The following is a 23,689-nucleotide window of genomic DNA, read 5'->3' on the forward strand; positions in this document are numbered from 1 at the left end:
GGCTTAACCGGGGCTCAAGCACCACCTAAAGCCTTGGTTTAGAGTTAGACCACTGAATCCCATTAGCCATGGAATCCCTCAACCAAGACCAACTCTTGTTGGCGAGGATGTTAGGAGGTGGGGTTGGTGAGATGCTCCCTTAAAAAACAAATAGTTAAACATTTACTTATACATTGACAATGCACTTATCTTAAACAATCTACAGCAGCCCCAAAACACTGGCATTAGGTGGCCCATACATCTGGGCCCATCCCAGTTTCATGAAAGATCTCCCAAAAAATGGGCATCTCAGCCCTACTTTTTTGGACTTCATTTGTCATAAATTATTAAAATACAGTAATCTTAAAACGAGTCTGTAAGAGGGTTTTGCATGTTAGTTTAGTGTAATTTAGGAAATGTAGAGCTAAAGATTGTCTTTGAATATGGTCTCTGACCACCAATTACATATCATCTTGCCCCATTATGCGAGAATTGGTATTTTTCGCTACTGAGCTCCCCCTAAAGTCAAAAATACAAATTGTTCTTCACCCGGCCAGGTTGATGGAAATGGGTATAATCGCATAAGGGTGATTCTCCAACTATGGTACTTTCTCTGTCCTTGACAGATATAAAAAAAAACTAAAAAACATTTCCACTTTTTTTTTTCACCCACACTTACTACATGTTAAGGGGAACCTATATATAAAAAATGATTGTTCAATTATGTTGTTTTTTATAAAATAGGAGGCATGTTATATGTGTTTTTTGCTGTTTTGCCTCTGTCCCTCGGCCAGACTTCAGGTCTTCAACCTTATCTCACTTAAAATCTAAAACTGATATCATTTTAAATTCAAACAGGAAGTGTGCATTATTACCCATTTCAATCAAATATAATACTTTTAAATATATTTCTTTTCAATTTGGCATATTTTAACCATGTTGAACACTTGTCCCTCGGGTTCACCGTCATTTCCACACCTCTGCATAAAATGCAGTCCCAGGCTGAGTCCTTTAGATTTTTATACTCAGTAACCATAGCAATTGATACTCTAGAGGGAAACACATGATTCAATGAAATTAACCTCCCAGCAGAGGTTACTGAATTTGAGATAAATCAAGGTAAATATGAGAAAAACTTCGAGTATGTTTATTGTTTGTCATTTCTGAACCGCTCATAACTCATTCCAACGAAAACATTTCTGCATTTTTACAATTGAATTTGGTGTAATTTGAGATTATGTAAAGCTAACTCTAAAAACTTACACGAGCAGGCTAGTCAAACATGAGATATTAAAGAAAAATGGAGAAAATGTCATTTCCACAACTGTCTTTTCCACAACCGTCTCCATGGACACCACCAGTCAAAAATCAAAAATCAAAAAATCAGCACAACCAACTTCAGGGCAGGTATCTAGGCATAATTAGGAAACAAATTATGCCAATAATATTTTAATTCAAAATGTTTCATTTTCTAAAAATGTCCAGGTCCAAAAAGTACCATAGTTGGAGAATCACCCATAAATCCACATTTGTTGGAATTGTATTAGGTGCTGCCACAAACGTGACCCGATAACTCTAGGTATTGATCCCACAACTGTTCACAAAGCCTTCCGTGATCAGGACAGTGTCAATTTTCTTTAGCTCAATTTTTATAAATTTGCTTAAAATATGGGAATAAGTTCATCAGGCTGTACGCTGATGAAGACTCATGAACAAACTCATTAACAAAAATAAACAAAAATGTGTGCCCTAAAGTAAACTATTTGTAATAATGAAAGTGTAATGTAAGTTTATTTACATTTGCTTTGTTGAAGGTGACTCATGATTAAGAGCTTCTCTGTAATCATTTGTAACCACCATGTCTTCTTTCTCATGCATCTCTTTCAGTAGGGGCTCAAAGAAATAATGTCCCCGTCAGAGGAAGAGCATCTGCATGCAGCCTTTCAGTCGCCAATCCCTCGGGTAAACGGCACGTGCTTCTCAGTTCTCTCTGCCTGTTTTTGAGTTTCAGACCAATGCGTTTGTTTACCTGATAGCTTCCTGCAATATTCCCTTGGTCACAATTAGTAATATTATTTGTATATTCAAGTGTCCGCTTCACACCGGGTCCTGCCAGCGCAAGCTGAAGTCTAATGAGCCCGCACGGCAGCACAAAACAGCCGCTGCGCATAAATACGAGCGCTCAAGAGACGGCTGATACAGCAAGGTCGGGCCGGTGGAGTGGGGCTGGTGAAGTCTCGGCCGCGCCTGGCATAGCTGCAGAGGAGGCGTCACTTTTTCATGACCTCTCAGCAACGAGCTGGTGTGTTTACAGACAACCTAACGGCATTTTCAAGTCATGTTGTTTCTTTTTAACTTATACAGGCTCTTCTCCCTGACATAAAGGTGTCCCACAGATAAGGTCTTGATTTAACCCGGATCCGGAGTATGAGGATGGAGTGTGTGCACAGTGGTGGGCCGTGGAGACAGTTCACATTTAAAGGTTACAGTAACTTAGTTCTCCACTCACATCCTTTGCCCTGCATGTCAATGTCTCAGGCACCAAGTCAGCTGCTGAGCATAAACAAATCGCTATGTCAGGATAGGGGATATCCTTTCTTTATATTGACCATGTTTTTAACCGATCCCGTCAATAAATCAATAAAATGACTTCTAAAACGGAGAGCCCCTAAGAGCCAATTGCGACCACTGCCTCGAATGTCTACACCCCATGTCAATACAGCAGCTATGTTATATTGATTCTATGCTGAGGTATCAATAAGGCTGCATGTAGAATGTGAAGCATTCATTTCAGATTTCACATATGATCAGTGATCAATGTGACCTTTAAAAATTGCAGTTCCAGACATCAATCACATCCTATATATTTATTTTCTCCTATTACTGGTTTAGATATTAATTCACAAACTTGTCTTTGTTTCATGCAGGTGGTACACTTCATATCTCATACATCATATGATGGCTATGGTATTATGGTCTTATATTGCATACATTAGAATGCTATGCAGTAATTTAGGTACAATGCATTGTGACAAAGTAAAACTAATAAATAAGTTGGCATTCTTAGTTGGATATAGAGGCTATAAGTACCTTGTTTTATTTGACTATAATTTGGCCCTCTTACTGTTCTATCAAAAGGGCCAACTCAAACTCAGTGTGACTCAGTTTGCCACTTTAATGTAGTATATTAAGAGGTTTTTAGGAGACATAACACTTTGATATACATTGATAAACACTGACTAATCAAGGTAACAAAGCTATAGTTTCACCCTCACTGCAGCAGCCTCCTCTGTAGGGCAAATTAAACTTTTGATTCACATCTAACCCCAACTTCAGGTGCAAGTGGGGACACAGGCAAACGATTATACCAGCCAAAGATCCTACAACGCGTGTTCATAAACAATACAACTAGATCAAAGCTGACTTTCCAATTCTGGGTTCTCACTTATCCACTGGCAGTTGCCAAAACTGCTCGTCCTGCTTTCAGATGTGTTAGGCACGAAGGATAGAGGTTCCTGACGAATTATGTACCTGTGAAAGAAAAAAACACGACTTCAAAACATTTCATGATCATTTTATTAATCACAGTGGGAGATATTGAAAAAACTTCACTTTACTTACACAATGTCATTTAGTTCCAGTTTCGTGTCTGGAGAAGGGTTGAGTAAAATGTAAGAGTAGCTGCTCAGACTCTCATTCATTTCATCTGGAATATGAGAAAAACATGAAGGTCAGGTTCAGTATCAGTGTGTTCCTGTTTTTGCTGCACCACAATCTACACATTTATCTCCACCTGGCTCTGTAAACGTGCCATGCCTATGCAAGGAGGAAAGGGAGGAACTACATTTGAAGGAGGTCAAATTCTTCTTGTTTTTACCTACAAAACACATCCAGACTTTACTGAGGAAGATTTCTAGATTCAAGATATTTTCTGATGTTTTCAGGAAATGAACTATCCTGTTTTTTCTTTTGCATCCATCCAACCCCCTACCATATCCTTCTGTTGATAGGCCCAGATTTTTCATGCGGTTCTTGACGAGCTCAGCCAGCTCCTGCCTCTCGGATCGCGGCAGCAGGCCCTTGCGCTGCTGGCTAGTCCTCTCCAGGGAGCGCGGGGCGGGCCGCGGCCCCAGACGGCTCAGGCGGCGCGCCCACTGCCTGCTCTTCCTGTGGTTCCTCCTGTTGGAGGGGGACCCGCTGAAGGAGGAGGTGCACAAGACTCTCTTCTCAGCCAAGCTTTGCTCTCTCTGCTCCCCTGGCTTCTTCTGCTCCTGTGCCTCCTCAAAGTCGTCCACTGTCACGGAGAGCTGGGACTCCCTGCCCTTTGGGGAATGGTTGGCAACAGCAAAGGTCAGCGCAGTTATCATGGTGCAAATCAATATTCTACAGTGGAAATGAAACTCTGTCTAAGGACACTTGAAACTGTGGAGTGATTACAATTATAATCCAAAAAAGAAATAAGAATGATGTTTACTGAAATACATCATTATGTACTGTATGTATCTTGTTGATGATAGCAAATATGATTCCTTAACTAGACATCCAGGCTGGGTTTCAGTGAGAAGAAAATTGGTGAATAATGTATGTCTCTGTTCTGTCCACCTTAAATCTGACAAACATCAACAAACACGCATTTATCATAATACAACCTTACAAGCACGGCATATATGGAGAGCTACAAATGTTCATAAAAATCCATAAAAACAAGAGGAATTGTTAATCCTCAAAGGGAGAATTTAGAGAGAATAGAGAGAATCAAGGCTAAAAATAAATCCCAGGGATTCTCTGGAGTCTGCATTGATCGTGTGGAGACCTTATCAACAGTGGCAGCTTTTCACATGCCCTATTGAGCGCAATCCAACCTTAAGACAGTAAACAAGACGCAACGGGCCACAGGAAATCAAAGTTGGTCTGCTATCAGCTGAAAAGGTCATTTGCACATGGCAGGCTAGAAGAGGAGATCGACACGGCACCTCACAGGGTTCGGAGTCCAGCAGCTCTGTGCGGTAGATGCCGATGGGGATGTCGCCTACAGAGGAGCAGAGCTTCTGGTACAGCCTGCCATACGTCTGGACCCACAGGTCCTCCTGCGTGATGGTCATCTGGAAGAGGCCAACAGAGTTCATTTACACATGCACAATTCAAGTCACACAGTCAAGAAAAATCACAAATGACGGTGCTGTAATAACCTGAGTACTGGGATAGCCTTGGACAACAATTTCTGAATTTTTAACATATTAAATGTTATGCTTTGGAAATACAAAACAAATTGATATTTACTATATTGTGATATATGAATGCTCTGATATGTAATTGACAATGATGAGAGACAATATGAATACTTACAGCACAAAGAAAACCAGATCCTGGGGTTGAGTCCAGACCAAGCAGAAGTCTTGTTATGGTGATCATGTAGTCTTTCACAAAAGACTAAAATGATGAACCAACACACCAGTCAGTCTAGTCAGTCATGGTTAACCTTAAATGTAGTGTAAATAGCTAAATGTAGTGAATAGAAAGAGATTCTCATAAAAAGAGAGCACACTCAGACACCATTTAAGGACATAGGCTGTGTCTCCAGAAAATAAACTGCAGTTAATATTGTGTCATTTTATCTATTAGGTAATGCCATGGTGACCCTCTCCAGTGTGTATGCAACACTGGCAGTGGTCTTGCATGCATATACAATGACAATAGTTAATGTGTAAGAAGGATTTAATGCCTTTTTTAACTAATTTAATTTAAACTTGCACATAACATAATGAGCTTAATAACCTGGTAAAGAAGACTATCGAGCATGCCGATACTGAACACCCTCCCTGCAGCAAATGGTAGCCGAAACATGAACGCCAGGTTGGAACCCTTCTCCCTCTCTTTCTGTGTGTGGAGAGAGACAGCACATAATGTGGTTTAGGGTGAGGTATTTCAGCACCAGAAGAAAAGCAACAATAGTTTTGCTGTAATACAGTATAGTTTTATGACTGCCTTTAATGTTATAAGGTTTGACAGGAATTTAACTTAATCAATTTCTTTCAGTTACATTGTCTCTAATGCATCTAATCTTAAAGGTAAAATAGAAAATCAACAAACAGAGGAAACCAGATTTAGTATTTGTCTGCCGTATATTAATACATTTAATTACAACACAAACTACAAAATTACTTTTGAGGGGAAATATAGTATTGTTGCCATCTATTTGGAAATTAATAAAAGCTCTGGCCTTATTTTATTCACACAGACATTGATTGTTTATATTGGCACTGTTCACCTTTTCCAGTTTGGAAAGAGCCAGTGAATAACAGTCTTTGGCCCTGAACTGCATGAATCTCATGTTGGCTGGATGTGTTAGTTCAGTGATGATGCGCAAACTTGAAAACAACCTGGAGAAGGGAGGGCAAATTCAAAGGTCAAAGTTAATTTTTTGTTTTTTTAAAGAGATGAATAACAAGATTGTTTGTCTGATTTACTGATAATAGGGACCGGTAAAAGAGAATGAGAGATCAGTTACACCCTTAGAAATCAATTATAACAATCACATCCATCTGACTATATAGCCTAAACTAATTTACGGTGCTGTAATAAGCTTGAATAGACAATTCCATCCCTTCCACAGCAATACAGATGCTGTCACTGAAAAATGCCTATAAAAATAAAGGATGTCTAATGTTGTCAAACTGGTAAAGACTATAGTGAATTATTAACCTATTCAAGGTGTCAAAACTGTCTGCATATGTCTCTAGTAAGTTGCTTTCCAGCAGAAAGTGACTGGAGGCTAAATTGTAAACTATGCATGATTCGATATGCTTTGAATAAAATATTAAGATAATTGTATTTGTTTTGTTAATGTCACTAATGATGGTTAATTATTTCGTGCTATATTTGTCCTTCATGTCTTGATCAAGAGTGACAATAGACCAAAAACGTCTCCCTGAAACTCTAAAATATTATGTGCAGATATTACCCACATCAGATGTTCCTTTACTTGTCTTTTACAAAGATGGTGCTTCTTTGAGAACTATTCTGCCATCTGCTGTTCAACGCAGAGAACATATTCAATCCTGAATTAAGTTGGAAATAAAATAACACTGCCAATATTGTATATAGCATTGATTGATTGATAGACAGGTCTTCTGGAACGGCTCCTTTTAAAAGAGCAGTTCTGGAAATGTAACAGTTGCCATTTCACCATTACTCTTTTCGTTCCTTTTGTAAGGTGAAGTGCTGTCACATGAAAGTGATCTAAACGATACAAAATCAGCTATTACAGCAAGTCAAAATATTTTCCAGTGGATCTGGGTCATTATAGCAGTTATATCTAACAGTTATATCTAGTCAAACAATGTATTTATTTCTGATTGGACGAGAGGCATTCCATCAGTGGATATAAACCGGCACAACCAGAGATGTTCTTAAAGGTGTATTAGCTGGGAGTAGAACTGTTATAAAATAAGCAGTATTCTTTACAAACCCCAGGAACTTGTGTCATACTGCTTAAATATTGGTGGTGACCAGTGATTAAACACTTAAATAATATGATTATGGTTGCCATGGAAACCACCATTATTTAGTTATCCCCCCTCTCCCTTTCCCTCTCTGTAATGCATGATTTATGTTTCCCAGTCAGTTTAATATACAATTAATGTCTTGTACAAAATATCATAGAACACTAAACTATTTGACACAGCCAGTATAATCCCAAGTGCAAAAGGACAAACGGTATCACTAGGCCAGTGGACATCTATTCTAGTCAACTCAAGCCAACAGGCAATATAGATATTATCCATACAACCTCTAGCAGTATTTTTTCCCCAAAAGGTATCAAATTAGATGAGGCAAATGTATTCATATAGCTATTCATTTCTTTGATATAATACAAAGTGTTAAAATACTTTTAAAAAGACAGAGATATGGATGTTAAAAGAGATAAACAAACAGCATGAAATTATCTAAGAATATTTGCCAAAATTCTTCAATTAAAACTAATTGCACCTAATGCATATGGTCTTAAAAGTGGGAAATGTTTGGTACTTGCTCTAGGGACTATGAGTAGACCCATCCCAGACACCCATCCCATCCCTGGGTGGTGTGATAGTCTAGTTTCATATCCCAACAGAAGAAGTTAGATGTACCGGTTAGTGAGGCATATGTCTGTTCACTAATGACTACTCTCACCTGAAGAGTGTCTGGACATTGACAATAGTTTTCGCATCTGCCATGTAGTCTTCCTTTGCACACATAGTGCTCTCCTTGTCCACCACCACCATGTTGGCTGCGAAAGAGACCCCACAGCGTAGAAGGTCATCCAGGCTTTACTCCCAAAAGATAAGCAAGAAAACAAACAACAGGCAAATAACAATGTGAAAACCGCAGCCAAGTGATTAAAAATGCCCATTACAACACAAAAGAGAACAATTCCTACTTCTGTATCTTAAGGTATAACCAAAGCACTTGATCAAGTAATGCAATTGGTTTCAGATTCACCCTTATAGCAACAATAGCTGAGAACAATTAACTGTTATGCGCAAGCTCCCACTTCAGGTAACAAAGGAAGTTTCAGTCATCTTGTGAAGAAAGGCTTGCCGTAAAGAAGTCTAACCAAAGCAAAAATAGTCATTAATGGTGTCACCATATCAAACGATAGTCCCATACTTATCAATTGATCCAACCATGTAATAAACCAGGGGGAACCAGCAGATTGCCTCAAGAAATTTTGCATCAGGCCTGAAACAGAATATGAAGGACCCCACATGAATGTGTGATGATGATCCCACTTGAATACTATTTGATGTGACACCGCAATGCAACAGCAACACCGCGACAGCCATGCTCTGAGAACATGAAGGAATATAAAGACAGTTGGAGCAAAAACAAAGACCACAGTAGTTAAACCATGCAAGGAGAAGGGGTGGAACAGAAAGGAAAAGGACAGAAAGCTGAGGTTTACTTGTTATCTAGGAGCAGCACTATGGGGTTGAGATCCCTCTTTGGCCTGTACGAAGCTCTTAGAGGAACTATGAAGTTGTACAGCCCATTTCCTGCTGTTTCAGCTGACACTATTATCAACTTGTTCTTGAAGGAGTAAGCTTTGGCATCTTCATAATGGTTATGGGTGCATTCCTACAGCAAAGTTTCACACAATCACGCATAACTGTGACGCATTATATAGCCTAGCTCATATTAGGAGATAACACTGGAACAGCAAAGAATGGAAGTACAGTTGAGTATGTTTCAAGGGTCACAACAGAGAGTTTCAGATAAAACATGTTAGATTAGAGGATAGCATAGACTGGAATAGATTAGTTCTGAAAAAAAAAAAAAAACATATTGACATTGTAATGATATGTGATATTTGACTCCCAACCACTAGGAATGCACCTGGGGCTTTGTACATAAATAGAGCTTGAATGATCTAGAGAGACAGAGATAGATTGGTACTACAGAAATACATGTGTGACCTGTTTTACCTTTTCTAGTCTCAGGCAACAATATGGTACTTTCTCCTTCAGCAAATGGCAGTGTGTGGGAGAGCTTCCAATGTAGGGAAGATTTGGAGGATATCCCTTGATGAATCTATTAATAAAGCACAATATTAAAACACAAACTAAATATTCTGACAAGGGAAAGCATTCAGGGGAATTCTGGGAAAACATCTTTAGTGCTCATTTGCCTTCCCCCTGGAAGACTACAGTTCTCCTCGGTGGAGAGGTCATCGCAGAAGGGCAGCGTCTCATCCTCTGACTGGTCACTGGAGAGGTCACAGGTCTGAAGGGAGGAAGTGTCTGACACCTCCTGCACAGGCGCGATGCTGCTCCTCCGTCCTGTCTTGGTGGAGTCGGATGGAAGGTTCAGGGTGGAGTCACAGCTGGGCCTGCTGCTGCTGGTGTCCTGGAGGTCTATTGCCACAGTGCCTCGGGGGGGAACAGAGTAGACCACAATACGATTTGTATTTATTCATTCACCCCGATACCATGAGCATCTCAGGAAACATACATTGTTTGGGTAAATAATTAAATCCAATGGTTATGCTCACAGAAATTAAAGCACGTTAAAAGAATCACGATAATTACTGAATCAACATCTAATATTGTTAAAATGCTGAATGGGGATGTCTCTGGCAATTTTAATTCCTAATACAATACAATATAATACACTGTAATGCAGATTATCAGAACCCTTTCCCAACCATAGGCACTGTTCACGTGTTAAAGACTATCTGCAATAGGCCTACACCAAATGCCAAAATCATTTGGTACATCCTGACTTGCTGACAAAAAATAATCCAAAAGATTTAAATACTGTATGCTTTGTACATTTACCACATGTATGTTAGAATGCTCATTATGATACATGTATGATTTCTTGCAATGTTCCTTGCTCTGAGGGGGTTCAGGCCCTACGCTCTGTAAAGCCCCATGAGACAATTGTATTGTTTTGGCGCAATACAAATAAAATTGAAGTGAGCTGAATTGAATTGAATAGGCTGGTAAGATGCATGAGCGATAATGTTGGTCAATAGCAATTGGTGATTATATTATCATACGTATATATTCTCTGCCTTCAGTGGACTACCAAGCCAAAGGGTCTTCTATGTTCATATGATACATTTGATTTTTCCAGTGCATATTGGCTGCAGTCCAGCTATTGTGATCAGGCTTACCCCCACCAGAGGCTGATTTGCGATATTAGCTGAGCTGTCCTACTTCATCTCATCATACAAGGTAGAACATTATTTTTCATTCTGTTACTGTCTTGCACTATGTCACTCTGGGAAAAGGTGTGATATGTGAGAGAGACAGAGGAGAAGGCCACTCTTTTCTCTTTTACCCATGCTGGCGATGATGCTGTGCACGGGGAGGTGGGTCTTTTTGCTGCACTGCCCACCCTCCCGCCTCTGGGCTTTGAAGACGGAGTTCTCCTCCTTGGTGACATTGATATAGAAGCAAGTATCTGTGGAACTCATAGTGAAGTGGGGCCCCGGGTTGAGACGAATGCTTTTGTCTTTCCGGCTCACTCCAATCAAACACACACCATATCTGTGAGTAAGGAAGACACAATCTGTCTGATGCATGGATTTTACCAGCTGAATACAATCAATGTCATTAGTTGGTTAAATGAGTGTTCAAATCCAGAGGCTGATAAGAAAAACTGAACTTCTACTGTCTGAATCTGGAAGGCTAGTTCAAACTCACTTCTTATGTGCATGGAAAGAGGCGTATGTGAAGCTCTTCCCTTCATAGTCTGAGAAGAACACACTATCTTGCAGTACAATGTTGTAGACTTCGTTTCCAGAGAACCTCCCATAAAGTCTGTGCCACTCCTCTGGTGACTGCTGGCCTTCCCTGAGGGATACACACACATGATAGCATCTGTCAATCTGTTGGCATTTTTCTAATAACAAAGACAGGTGGAGACTCAGTCGGAGAATGATCAATCAATCTTCCAGTGATGCATCAAGGGAGAGAGGAAGGTTCACAGTATCCTAAACAGAAAAGTGGGTGTCAACCAATAACCCGACCCTACATGAATATGTATCAGGCAGCTACTCTGATATGGGAACAGCCACATGTTGGTTCACGGGGGAACTTGTTAATATTAGAGGATCCAGCCATGAGCAAATGTTTCAGAGGCCTGTATTCCAAGCACTGAGCTCTGTAAAGTGCCTTGAGACAATGATATTGTTTTGGAATTGAATTATTCATGAATACAATTGAAATTACCTGAGATTAAAGGTTGTGAGAGACACCTATGGCTTTACAGCTCTCTAGGACCCAGTATTCCAAATAGCAGGACCTTCAGCCAGAGACCCTCACATTCTAACCTACCCTAACATTCTAAGTCCAATTAGGAGGCGAAATACAAATTAATATGAGATTCATTAGATTGTGGATTTTCGTCAATCATTACTAACTCTGATCTTTAATCCTGATTGGCAAATCACATGGAATAACAGAAGCCAGGTCAGTACAGCACACACTACACTTGGTTGCCCCCTGACTACAAGTAGGACTACAATAATCAATACCCAAAAATTGATGAAGAGAGATATTCAACCTACTATTTATTAAAGTTATTTTCAACTTTTTAAATGATTCACTCATCATGTGCTGCAATTCAACCCCAATAGTGATGTACACCTAATCTAAATCCATCCTATGAGGTATGCAATGGCAGGGGGGTGGGGACTGCCAGCCACACTTACAGGCCTGTGGAGGTGTGCACAAGTAAAGTGATGAGAGTGGAAGTTGCCGGACAGATGCAGTTCAGGGCCAGCAATGCATATTTAAACTCCTCCTCACATACAACATGATCTAAGGTATGGGACAAATAATACACAGAGAAACAGAAATGTCAACCACAATAGTATCAACAACAAAATAAGACCTTACACTTGTAAAGAAAGGATTTTCTTACCAGCAAATTTCACATGGAATTTATTTTCTGGTTTGAGAATCCGCACATACAGGGGACAGTTAGGGGCGAAGTCCTTCACTGCCCAGGCGCGCAGAATTGTTTGATGGTCCTGATATTAAACAGAGTTTCAAATGATTCAAGTGACACATTGAATAATGTCTCAGGTTGGACATTTCTGTCTTGCTTGGTGTCTCTGCAGGACACAAAAAGATAGCACTCTCAGTGCTCAACTGCATGATGGTAATGATCCGAGCCTGTCAGTAGCATTTAGCATTCAAGAAAGGCTGTGAGCGTAATGTTGCCTCTATATAAAACAATGTGAATAATTTAAATGCCTAAGAGCCTTTGAAGGGTTATCCTTTTTTATATTCTTTTTTTTTAAACTGCCATTAGCAAAGAGGTCATAAAATAGTAACTCCAGTGTTTAGGCTGAGGAGTCAAAGAGCAGACAGGGATGTGGATGACTCATTTCAGCTAATTCCATTAAATACTGTCTGGTAGAGAGACAGGCGTGGGACTGTCTGCTTTAAAAAGCTCCAAATATATCTATGACTTTGGAAAGAAAGACTATAGGGGGAGGGGGGGGGGGGGGTAACAATGCTCTTATTTAAGGGAGAGGTAAATTGTTTCTTGTGTTCTCATGTCCTGAGATGTAAACTGATAAAAAAAAACCTCTAGTTATTCAGTTACAAGAATGATGCATTTGTAAAGGCAAGGCTAAGTACACATGCAAGTTCTCAATATCACAGTGCATCTATTTAAAATATTTGTTTTCACTCTATGCAATCTTTTTCTTTCTCTCTCTCTCTATCTGTCTAGAGAGAGAGATAGTTATAGACAGATAGGTAATATGTTGGTTTTATTTTCAATAGCAACCCCACTTTCTCCCACTGGGCTTACTGAAGCTGTACGATCCACTTCACAGCGGCTGCTAAGGATGTAACACCCCTCAGCGTTGTCCAGTCTGAAACAACATTTCACAGGACATTTGGTATTTCTTTCTCTATTGGAGCACAACTATTTTATTGTTATGCAAATGCTGAACATAAACTTCTTAATAAACACCATTTGAAATGTTCCCGCTGCTTCACCTGATAAAAAATACCACTTGACTTTTTTCTGTGAACTCTGCAGTTCAGTTCAAGAGTTGTCCTTAAGATGGCAGTATATTCACTGCAACATTTTACCCGGGGAGCATTTCTCAAAAACCTTACTGCCCAACTATGACTGTTATGGTTTTGAACACTCTCTCTCTGCGGTGGTTGCTCAGCACCATTTTGGACCGGCACAGTCCTGACCCAGGATGGTCCCCAGCCTAAGGTTGTGTGTGTTTACATCAATGTATGTTTGACCAGGAAACTCTTGAAGTCTTACTTAACCTGAGACAATAGCCTATTTGAAAATGCCTTAGTTCTCACCTGCAGAATAAAAAAATATTCTGGAAAGAGCTGAAAAACTGAATTCAATTTGTTCTACTTACATTATTGTTACAAAAAATAACCCTTAAAAATCACTGAAATTTTAACCACAATTTCTGAGAATTCCTGCAGCTTATTCAGTCACTTTTGGCCGCAACAATCGCAACAAACCCTAGCAAGATCCTGGTGAACTAATATGTCCATCACATATGTTTAGGGATGCATTATGTATGAATGTATCAGTGCTGACACACTTGGCTCGGAGCAGGTCCTGGTCTTTGAGGGCTGAGCCCTGGAGATAGATGACCCTCTGGGACCACAGCGGGATCTGCAGTACCCTGCGCACCTGGACGTCCATCTCTGTCGGACACAAGATGATGACATAATAGTCCTGCAGGAACAAGGAAGCACCCAGAGAAAACATGATGACTAAGGAACTTTTTTAAGAGTTGAAATGTTGCAGGGGGTTTCAGTTTTACTAAGTCCAGTACTGCATGTTTTCCATCTATCCCTACTCTACCATCAGGGCTTTGAGGCTCTGATACATCAGGACCACTGCTAATTATCAGAATCTATTGGTTAATTAATGGCATTATGGCTCTATTAAGACCCTGATCAGATATCCCTGGCACAGCACAGGGAAAGATGGAGAGCATGCAGTGCTAGGGTTCCTCAGGGTTGAAGAGGACAGAGAAACTCTGATTTAGAGATGTTTCATGCACTTCCACACTCAGAGTCACCTGTAGTCTGGGGTGAGCGTAGAACTCATTCAGGAAGTCCACGAGCAGATCGCTCTTGAGGGAGCTCACACACAGGACGACGTGCCTCTCTGTCTGAGCCCGATGTCTGCTGTAGTTCCCACCAGACTTCTGCCGCTCCATCCACAGATAGACGAGCTGTTCAAACTAGCAGTGACACAGTACACAACAATCAAGACTGAGGAAGGCACTGTTTACTGCTGTGAAGAATAAAATAGACCATTATATCACCAGTCATCATCCAAGATAAGCTGGAGAACAGCTCTTGTGTTGATTATCTCACTTGAATGGGGAGAACCACCAGCGCTACACATATCATGATGACCACAAGCAGTTTAGAAGGCCAGATGTTGGGGGTAACATCCCCAAATCCAACCGTGGAGAAGGTCACAATGCAAAAGTAGAAGGAGTCAAACAATGACAGCTTGTTTCCAGCCCGTTCTAGATGTTGAATCCCACAAATGCTGTTCCAAATACACAAAAAACAAGCAAAGAATCAGTGTAAGAATTCAAACCTTGAAGTGACTTCACTTAACTTAAAGTGCTTCACTTTAAAGTAAAGGCTCAGTAACTCGACATATCAATGAGTTCAAGAGTGACTTCAACTCTCTCCCAGAGATACCTTACCTCAAATACCTTAAAATTAAGCATAACACAACAAACCTGTTCTCAAACATAATGATATGGCTCTGTTCAGGCCTTTTAGTTGTATATGCAGATAAAAAGAGATAAAAAATCAATCAGACTTTGACCATATAAATCTGGGGCAATAGTTTGCAGAACTCTGTAAACAAGCACAGTGATTGTTTTGTTTAACTAATAGATTTTTGGTGAATCATTACATGCTGCAGCCCTGAATTAAACATCTTTTCCCGTAAAACTGATCATCAGGAATGTTTTTTTGCCAAAAGGTATCGTCTGAATCCACATTCATTAGAGGTCATGTAAGTCTACATTGATGCAACATCTCTGTTAGGAATTGCTCTTATCACATGTGCCATACCATACACTTAGCCTAATTTGTGGTGACTGGCATGAAAGGCAATATTCCCGTAGACGCCACCAAGAGAGAGTGGGGTCATTAGGCTCAAAAGGGAAGCACATGGATGAAGTTCCTTTTCTCCGGTTGTCTTTTGCAACTATCTCATTAGTTTTACAACTGGGACAAAAAGACACACCAAACACACTAAAAGCCAAGAAAGCCACATTACAGTCACAGCTAATGGCAGCACTGTGGTCACTTAGCAGTCATTAAGCTAAAGCAATCAACTTGCAGGAGTCCAACCGCAGGGAACAAAATACATCAGATATTGGCATCTATCCTTCAGATGACTAACAACACAGTATAAAGAGGGTGCAAGCAATAGACAACAATTGCATTTACATTTATTCTTTCTGTTATATTACAATCTTTTCCAGCAACATGAGCATTTACATACAAGGAAGCCAACTATGCTTCATATATTTAATGGTTGGTTATATCAGTACCACATCCAACATAACTAAAAGAGCATATCCAGTTGTTTAAATAGCTGACAAATATATCTTAATAAAGAATGTTAGTAACAATGATGTACTTCGTAAACAGCCTATACACGCACAATTGATGTAATAGTCCCAGCCTGGACAGAAATAAAACAGATCTCATAAATATATTGAATCTAATGTTGTTCTTACACACTAGAAAGATATCAGTGCAGCAGATAAGCTCATTCAAAAACATCTGAAGACAATTTCAGTTGTTCCTAACGCAGGATTCAGTGTGTGCACCATACCAAGCTTCCCCTATCCCAAATCTATCCCCTCCTCCTGTTTTATCTATCATAAAAATCTATAAACCAGAAAAAACACAGTCATGGACGACTGAGGACTTGAATATACTGAGCCACTTTAAAAGGAATTTTTTTTTTTTCAGTTTTAATAGATCATTTACTCTAAATACTGTTGTTGGGATCTGTGCAGACTGCAGCTTTCTTCACTGCTCCAGTTCAGGAGCAAACAAGCATGAACTATGACAGCACATAGCAATCGATTGCTCCCCAACACATAGCCATCGATTGCTCCCCAACACGTAGCCATCAATTGCTCCCCAACACATAGCCGTCGATTGCTCCCCAACCTCTAGCCATCGATTGCTCCCCAACACACACCCCATTATTTCCAATGGCAATGCATATTAGAGAGATAGAGCCTTGTGGAAAGGCTCGCCCTGGCTTAATAGTGTGTTGCCAAGATATATTAAAATTTCAGAGAAGAGAGAAGTGCACAAGGGACATGTGGTTTATAAAATGCACGTTTGTGGGGAGCTGTACTAAGTGCATCTCATAAAGGGCAGGAAACTACAGAAAATGAGCAGCAATTTAATTAATGCCACTGAAATGGTGCATGATCTGCAGTGTCTTCCTCCATCTGTCCAATTAGCCTAAAAGGGTGCAGCAACTGGCCTCTCATATTCATAGTCTTCCATGCCTCTGAGACAGTGGTGCATCATCCTTGTCTATTTCTTGTCTATTGCAGGAGGTGCTAGCTGCTTAAGGTTTTTATCCCACTCACCTGGTGAACATGAGACAGATAAGAGTTGTTATCAGAATGAGAACCTGATTGAACATGGCTGACTGGGTCCGTTGGATGGCTCGATGAAGGTCATTCTGAGGTGGCGGTTTGTTGTTGGGTGAGAAGATGAAAAAAGGTTTTACAAAAGAAGTTAAAATAATTCTCATTGTCCCATGCACTCATAGGATGACATCTACGCAAACACAGTGTAATCAATTCAACAGCATGCCAGGAGAATCTGTTTGGTTACTGATCTTTTACAGTGAACTCTCCGCAACATATTTGTAAGGCATAGGACACTTCATAGCTTGTTTCTTTAAATTCTTTAGTTGTTCACCTTGATTCTTTTTTGCCCAACTTGCCTCTAGATTCATTATGACTGCTCTTACACGATGCAGGGCAGTCATATAGTATTTGTCATTTTGACTGCTGCTTGCAGTGCACTAGTGTTTGTCAAAGTTTGTTTTTTCTTTTTCTTCTTTTTTCACCAGTTTTGGGTCGATTATATCATATGCTTAGACTTCACCAATCCACATAAAACTTAGTATAGTTGTAGCCCCACAGGGTTGACATGAAATATGAGGTTTATGTCCCTTGATGTGTGACTCCTTTCATGCTAGCACCCCCTGAAAGAGGGAATTCAAAGCGATTTTTGAGCAATATCTTGAAAACCGTTTGGCCACAAATGATAAAATTGTTATGCAAGTTGGCCTCTAAGTTGGCCTCCTAACTCAACGGAAGCAGACTTGCACTCCTCAGCAAGAAACTGCCCTTACTGAATTAGCCCTCATCATTCATTAAAAGACGTATTTCTAATAAGTTCATTTTTATCAACCTCATGGTAAGCTAACATATCCCTAAAACAACCATAAGCGAAGGTAATAAACCATAGATTATTCCATTATCAAAATAGTCGTTAGTTGCAGCACTACACTCATCTGATATTTCTATCACATTGATTGTCTGGATGCCCTTTTTTTGCTGTATGCACATGATGTGTTATTGTTGTTGTTGTGGCAGTGGCAGTATTGTTATCATTAGTTTAATTAGTAGTGGTATAATGAAATTAAGGTTTGTACTCACAATCATGTTTTCCAAAGCATACTTTGCTAACCAGCAGTTCAGGAACACAGGAATAAACAGGTTTCTGAGAGGAGCGAACAGGACCTTAAAAACAACAGTATTAACAGGATAGTCATACAAGCATTGAGTTTATTGCAGCTCACATATACAATAAGAATTCTTCTACATGAGTGAGATTCTATATTCTATAGCTTCTCGTATTGCTGTACTGCATTGGAAACAATCATCAAAATCCAGATGCACCATTTTCATTTTTATCCGTACAACTTTTATTTTAATATACAGACGTGGACAAAATTGTTGGTACCCTTAAGTTAAGGAAAGAAAAACCCACATTGGTCACTGAAATAACTTGAAACTGACAAAGGTAATAATACATAAAAATGTACTTATCAAAATCAGACATTGCTTTTGAATTGTTATTCAACAGAATAATTAAAAAAATAAAACTAATGAAACTGGCCTGGACACAAATGATGGTACCCTTAACTTAACATTTTGTTGTATAACCTTTTGAAGCAGTCACTGCAATCAATCGATTTCTGTAACTCTCCATGAGACTTCTGCACCTGTCAACAGCTATTTTGGCCCACTCCTTGTGAGCAAACTGCTCCAGGTGTCTCAGCATGTTTCAGCTCCATCCACAGATGTTCAATAGGATTTTGATCAGGGCTTATAGAAGCCACTTCAGAATAGTCCAATGTTTTGCTCTTACACATTTTTGAGTGTTTTAGCTGTGTGTTTTGGGTCATTATCCTGTTGGAGGACCCATGACCTGCGACTGAGACTAAGCTTTCTGACACTGAGCAGCACATTTCGCACCAAAATGCCTTGATAGTCTCGAGATTTCATTGGACCCTGCACAGATTCAAAACACCCTGTGCCAGATGCAGCAAAGCAGACCCAGAACATAACCGAGCCTCTTCCATGTTTAGCAGTAGCTACAGTGTTCTTTTCTTTGTATGCTTAATTTTTGCGTCTCTAAACATAGAGCTGATGTGACTTGCCAAAAAGCTCCAGTTTTGTCTCATCTGTCCAAAGGGCATTCTCCCAGAGGCCCTGTGGCTTGTCAATATGCATTTTGGCAAATTCCAGTCTCGCTTTTTTATAATTTGCTTTCAATAGTGAAGTCCTCCTCCTTCAACTTTGGCTCAAACAGCGACGGATGGTGCGATCTGACACTGATGCGCCTTGACCTTGGAGTTCACCTCTTATCTCTTTAGAAAGTAGTTCTGTGCTCTTTGGTTTTGATTCGTATTATCAGTCTTTTCAATTTGTCATCAATTTTTCTCTTGCAGCCACGTCCAGGGAGGTTGGCTACAGTCCCCTGGACCTTACATTTATGAATAATACGTTCTACTGTAGTCACAGGAATATCAAACTGCTTGAAGATGATCTTATAGCCTTTACCTTTAACATGCTTGTCTATATTTTTCTTTCTAATCTCTAACTCTCTCCTTAGCTTTCTGTGGTCCATGTTCAGCATGGTACACACACCATGAGACCAAACAGCACAGTGACTACTTTTCCCCCTTTAAATAGGCAGACTGACTGGTAACAGGTTTGAAGACACCTGTAATGCTAAATAGAGGACACAACTTAGTTAACATGTCCCTATGTCAAATTATTTTCAATCTTTTCTAGGGGTACCATCATTTTTGTCCAGGCCAGTTTCATTATTATTTCTTTTTAATTATTCTGTTGAACAACAATTCAAAAGCCATGTCAGATTCTGATAAGTTAATTTTCAGTACATTATTATTTATTATTACCTTTGTCAGTTTCAAGTTATTTCAGTGACCATTGTGGGTTTTTATTTCTTTAATGGAAGGGTACCAACAATTTTGTCCACGTCTGTAGGTGCATTTAATGGATTCAGGCAAACGAGAGCCCATTTCTGTATTTGATCATGGCACTAACATGGGCTCAGATTAATCGCTTAGTTTAATACAGTTTACATATCCCGGAGATCACTTACTGTGAGTAGGAAGGGAACTGTGTTTACCACCTCCAACAAAAATGTGATCCGAAGGATTTCTTCCCATATATTACCCTGCAATTAGAATATAATACAACTGTTATGAGCGCTAGGTAAGTATGTAAACCTTGGCTGATACATAACATCATAACACTCATTTAAATGAAAAAAGCGTTTCATTTTCCATTAAAACAGTTAATTTCCAGGATTAAAGTCCTGTTTCCCTTTCATAAGGCACACTGTTGAAGCACTGTTGGGATGGGGTCACAAGTGATAACTTAATGTTTAGAAACTGCGGGGGTAAGTATAACCTGGATCTGCTGTTTCTGTCCAAAAGGTTTAAAACTTAAAATCAATATTGAATTTATTCTATGAAACATCACAGTCAATGTAAAAGCAGGCGGATAGGCTTACCTTGTAACTTAAATAGGTCAGCAAAATTGTTTCAGAAAGACATATCAGTGCAAGAAACACCTACAAAAAATAACCACCTTTACACATTATGACAGAAGCACAATATGATAAGGAAAAAACAACTTTTTGTCTCTATTGTAAAACAAGGGCCAGTATCAATTTTCACATGTAGATGTATCTTAAAAATGTTACATCACAAGACATCTGACGATGAAATCTTATATCTGATGATGTTTGAGTATAAGGGGACACGCTGATTGTACCTGTAAGACCCAAAGACTTGTTTCACTCCTTTCAACCCATATCACTGGAGCCCTACACAAAACACCTTGATCAGAAAAACATTTTCCCTATATATAGGAAAGATACTAACATTTCAATTGTATTGTTGCATCCACTCACCAGTCTATCATAAATAGAGTATAGTTTTTAGCAGGGCAGCCCCAACTGTTAAAAGAGTAGACATGACTTATTACAGAAAAAACTTTAGAACTTATTAACAAATGTGAAACGGATTAAAGAAACTGATATAGGCACAGAAAAAGTGCCTTCAGGAAAATTACACAAGTAGGTAAAGTCATGTTCAAATTTGAATATGAAGTGAAGGATAGCACCAAAGCCCGCCAGACACAAGAGAGTGGTACTTTACTTTTTCTATCATTATCTCACCCCAAACATAATAGTGTTATCAGTGAGTGTCTAGCTCCAAAAGCCAGTTGATGACCTTGCTTAACAAAGTAGGATTTAGGATTCATAGGTACATGAAGAAGATTGCAAGTGGTGTAATTCAAGTAAATGAATAATTACAAGGTATACACAAGAGCGTTTCCTTACGAAAGAAGTCCTTAATGCTGGCAAAAGGTTGTTGATATCACAGCCAATAAAATTACACCTGTCTCTTCCATGCTTGCTCCTAAAGCAACTTTTTGGTTGTCTAGAATGGTGTTCGGCTCAGTCTGAAGTACTTTTTTTCTCTCTCATTTACAGAGCCAGGACTGTCCCAACCTGTACAGGATATTCATGTACAGGTGTACACGAACCCTGTAAAGAATTCAGGTCCTTGGCCAGCCTTGCCAAGGTTGGGCTATGGATGGTTTGTCAACTAGATGAATTCTTTAACTACGCTTCTAGTCACCACACACTGTATTTATTTTACAGCTCAACATTTATGACCACTCTTGCTCTGTTCTAGCCGGATGGATTGTGCTTTTAGTTTGAATTGTTGCAAAAAGTAAATGGGATTATAATTGCAGACTGTAAGTTTAAATAGTCAGTGCAACAACTGCAAAGGTTAGAGGCACTCTCTTAACTAGACACTGCAAGAATTTGCCTCTTTTCTAGTGTCTAGTACTGGGATCAACTTCAAATTCATTTTCATAGTATTTGGTCTTGTGAAGGGCAAATACATCTGTCTCAGCTAGTAGTTTAAGTTATGCACTGTCCAGTTTTGTAATCCAGGTCGGACCACCCCGTGAAATATAAAAAAGCTCTCTCAGTATGTCATTGCCAACTACATCACCAAAAGACATGTAATGCAAACCTTCTATTGTGTTTGTAAGGTTTAGTTAGATTGTAATCTTAAATAGGTCTTAATGGAACCAGTCACAGTATCCTGCCTGCATGGATAAAACCATAACATCACATCATGACAAGCAACCAAAATAGCATTATTACATTATTAGTGTTGCCCTGGTACTGGTCACTGTTCTATGTTTCTTTCAATCTGGTTTTTATTCAAAACTTTTAATCAATAAGTATTTTGATATATATTATTGTGAGTTTATCGTCACTGAGGTCGAGGCGTTAAAGCATAGTCCTAATGAAGAGGGTGGTAAGAAATCAGTAGTTGTATTACCATGCATATCCATCCTCTGAGTCATCGAGTACTCGACATATGTATAAAATGCAGCTTAAGACCTTTAGAGAGAAATGAAATACACGGATTCTCAGACCTGAAAAAGATGTGATAGTCTGTTACAATTCTGCAAAGTAACATGGGACAATGAAGTGAGATAACAAAATACTGTTGATTATATAATAGTTATTACCCTGCATTCAACAGTCACCACAACTCACATGTTAGCTACATTTTCTCATACAGGCTATTGTGTGTTTAAAAGTGATTCAATATTCAAAATGCTTAAATGATATAGAAACGAGGTCTGGTAACGTACTTGATCTTTGGTTTTTGATGAAGAACAGTTTGAGTCTCTCTTTGAATGTGTTTTCATTGACGTAAAAATCAATCTGCATTCTGAAATAACAGAATGATGAGTTTCAGAAACGTTCATGGTCAATATTATTACTACATTCTTCTATTTGCTTTAATTGCGTCTAAACAAAACCTTGTTATCTCCACTTTGAAGTCTAAATTAATCTCGTGTCGGTTCATGCAATGGGGTTCTTTCCGAGAAACATGCTGTATTGCTTTGCTCGACCGAAAAACCTACCTGTCGTCGCTCAGCCAAGTTTGATCCCCGTGGAGTAGGTCTCTGAATCTGTACCTTGGCGGAAGAGGGGGTACTTCGCTCTCCAAATCCACCATATCTCCTCAAATAAATAGAAGCTATAGGACTATTGTTGAACGTTTTCGAACTGATACATGTTCACCAACATAGTTCTTTCCTCACCGTGTAACATCACGTGCGTTAAATGCTGTCTGCACCCAAATAAGTCATAACAAACGACCGGCGTCTTTTGCAGCAACACAGTTAACTTACATCACGAATATCTAGAGATACAGCCCACCAGTCGCTAAGCACTAGAATCACCTTTCAAGTGCGGGTGGAGTTAAGGCGTGTTTTCTGTTAAGGTCTACTGAAGGGTCTTTCCTCACGAGGACACAATAAATCTCAATGTGAATTGCTCGAATTTAATTTAAATGTAACACATCTCATGTGGCTTTGACAGATGCGATAATTTAACACATAAGAACAAACCTGCTTGGTTGGCAATGCTTCGAATGCAGTGTACAGTTGTACCAGTGGTGTAGTCCAGGGTATACGCAGGTATACGGAGTATACCCACTTATTTTTTAGTCAGCATTGAATATACCCACTTCTCAAAACAGGCCGTTTATCCTGTGCTGTATGGGC

At 39.4% G+C, this 23,689-nt stretch overlaps 1 protein-coding gene across 1 annotated transcript; it reads right to left on the reverse strand.

Moving 5' to 3' along the window:
* Positions 1-3,392: 3,392 nt before the first annotated feature.
* Positions 3,393-23,142, reverse strand: kcnt2a (potassium channel, subfamily T, member 2a; the record flags this gene model as incomplete). The annotated part of the gene is made up of 29 exons (XM_080836165.1): positions 23,045-23,142; positions 22,769-22,848; positions 22,450-22,546; positions 20,997-21,041; positions 20,858-20,909; positions 20,595-20,654; positions 20,181-20,255; positions 18,203-18,286; positions 17,120-17,214; positions 14,850-15,030; positions 14,549-14,713; positions 14,063-14,199; positions 13,291-13,354; positions 12,391-12,499; positions 12,179-12,287; positions 11,169-11,318; positions 10,804-11,012; positions 9,671-9,887; positions 9,444-9,549; positions 8,924-9,096; positions 8,629-8,700; positions 8,152-8,286; positions 6,248-6,359; positions 5,755-5,856; positions 5,326-5,409; positions 4,953-5,081; positions 3,971-4,301; positions 3,601-3,685; positions 3,393-3,510 (listed from the first exon to the last, which is right to left on the reverse strand). Exons 1-29 carry the CDS (start codon positions 23,137-23,139, stop codon positions 3,393-3,395), a joined length of 3,471 nt encoding a protein of 1,156 aa, XP_080692291.1. The 5' UTR covers positions 23,140-23,142.
* Positions 23,143-23,689: the final 547 nt, after the last annotated feature.

This window comes from Sprattus sprattus (assembly GCF_963457725.1).
Source record: "Sprattus sprattus genome assembly, chromosome: 4".
NCBI lineage: Eukaryota > Metazoa > Chordata > Actinopteri > Clupeiformes > Clupeidae > Sprattus > Sprattus sprattus.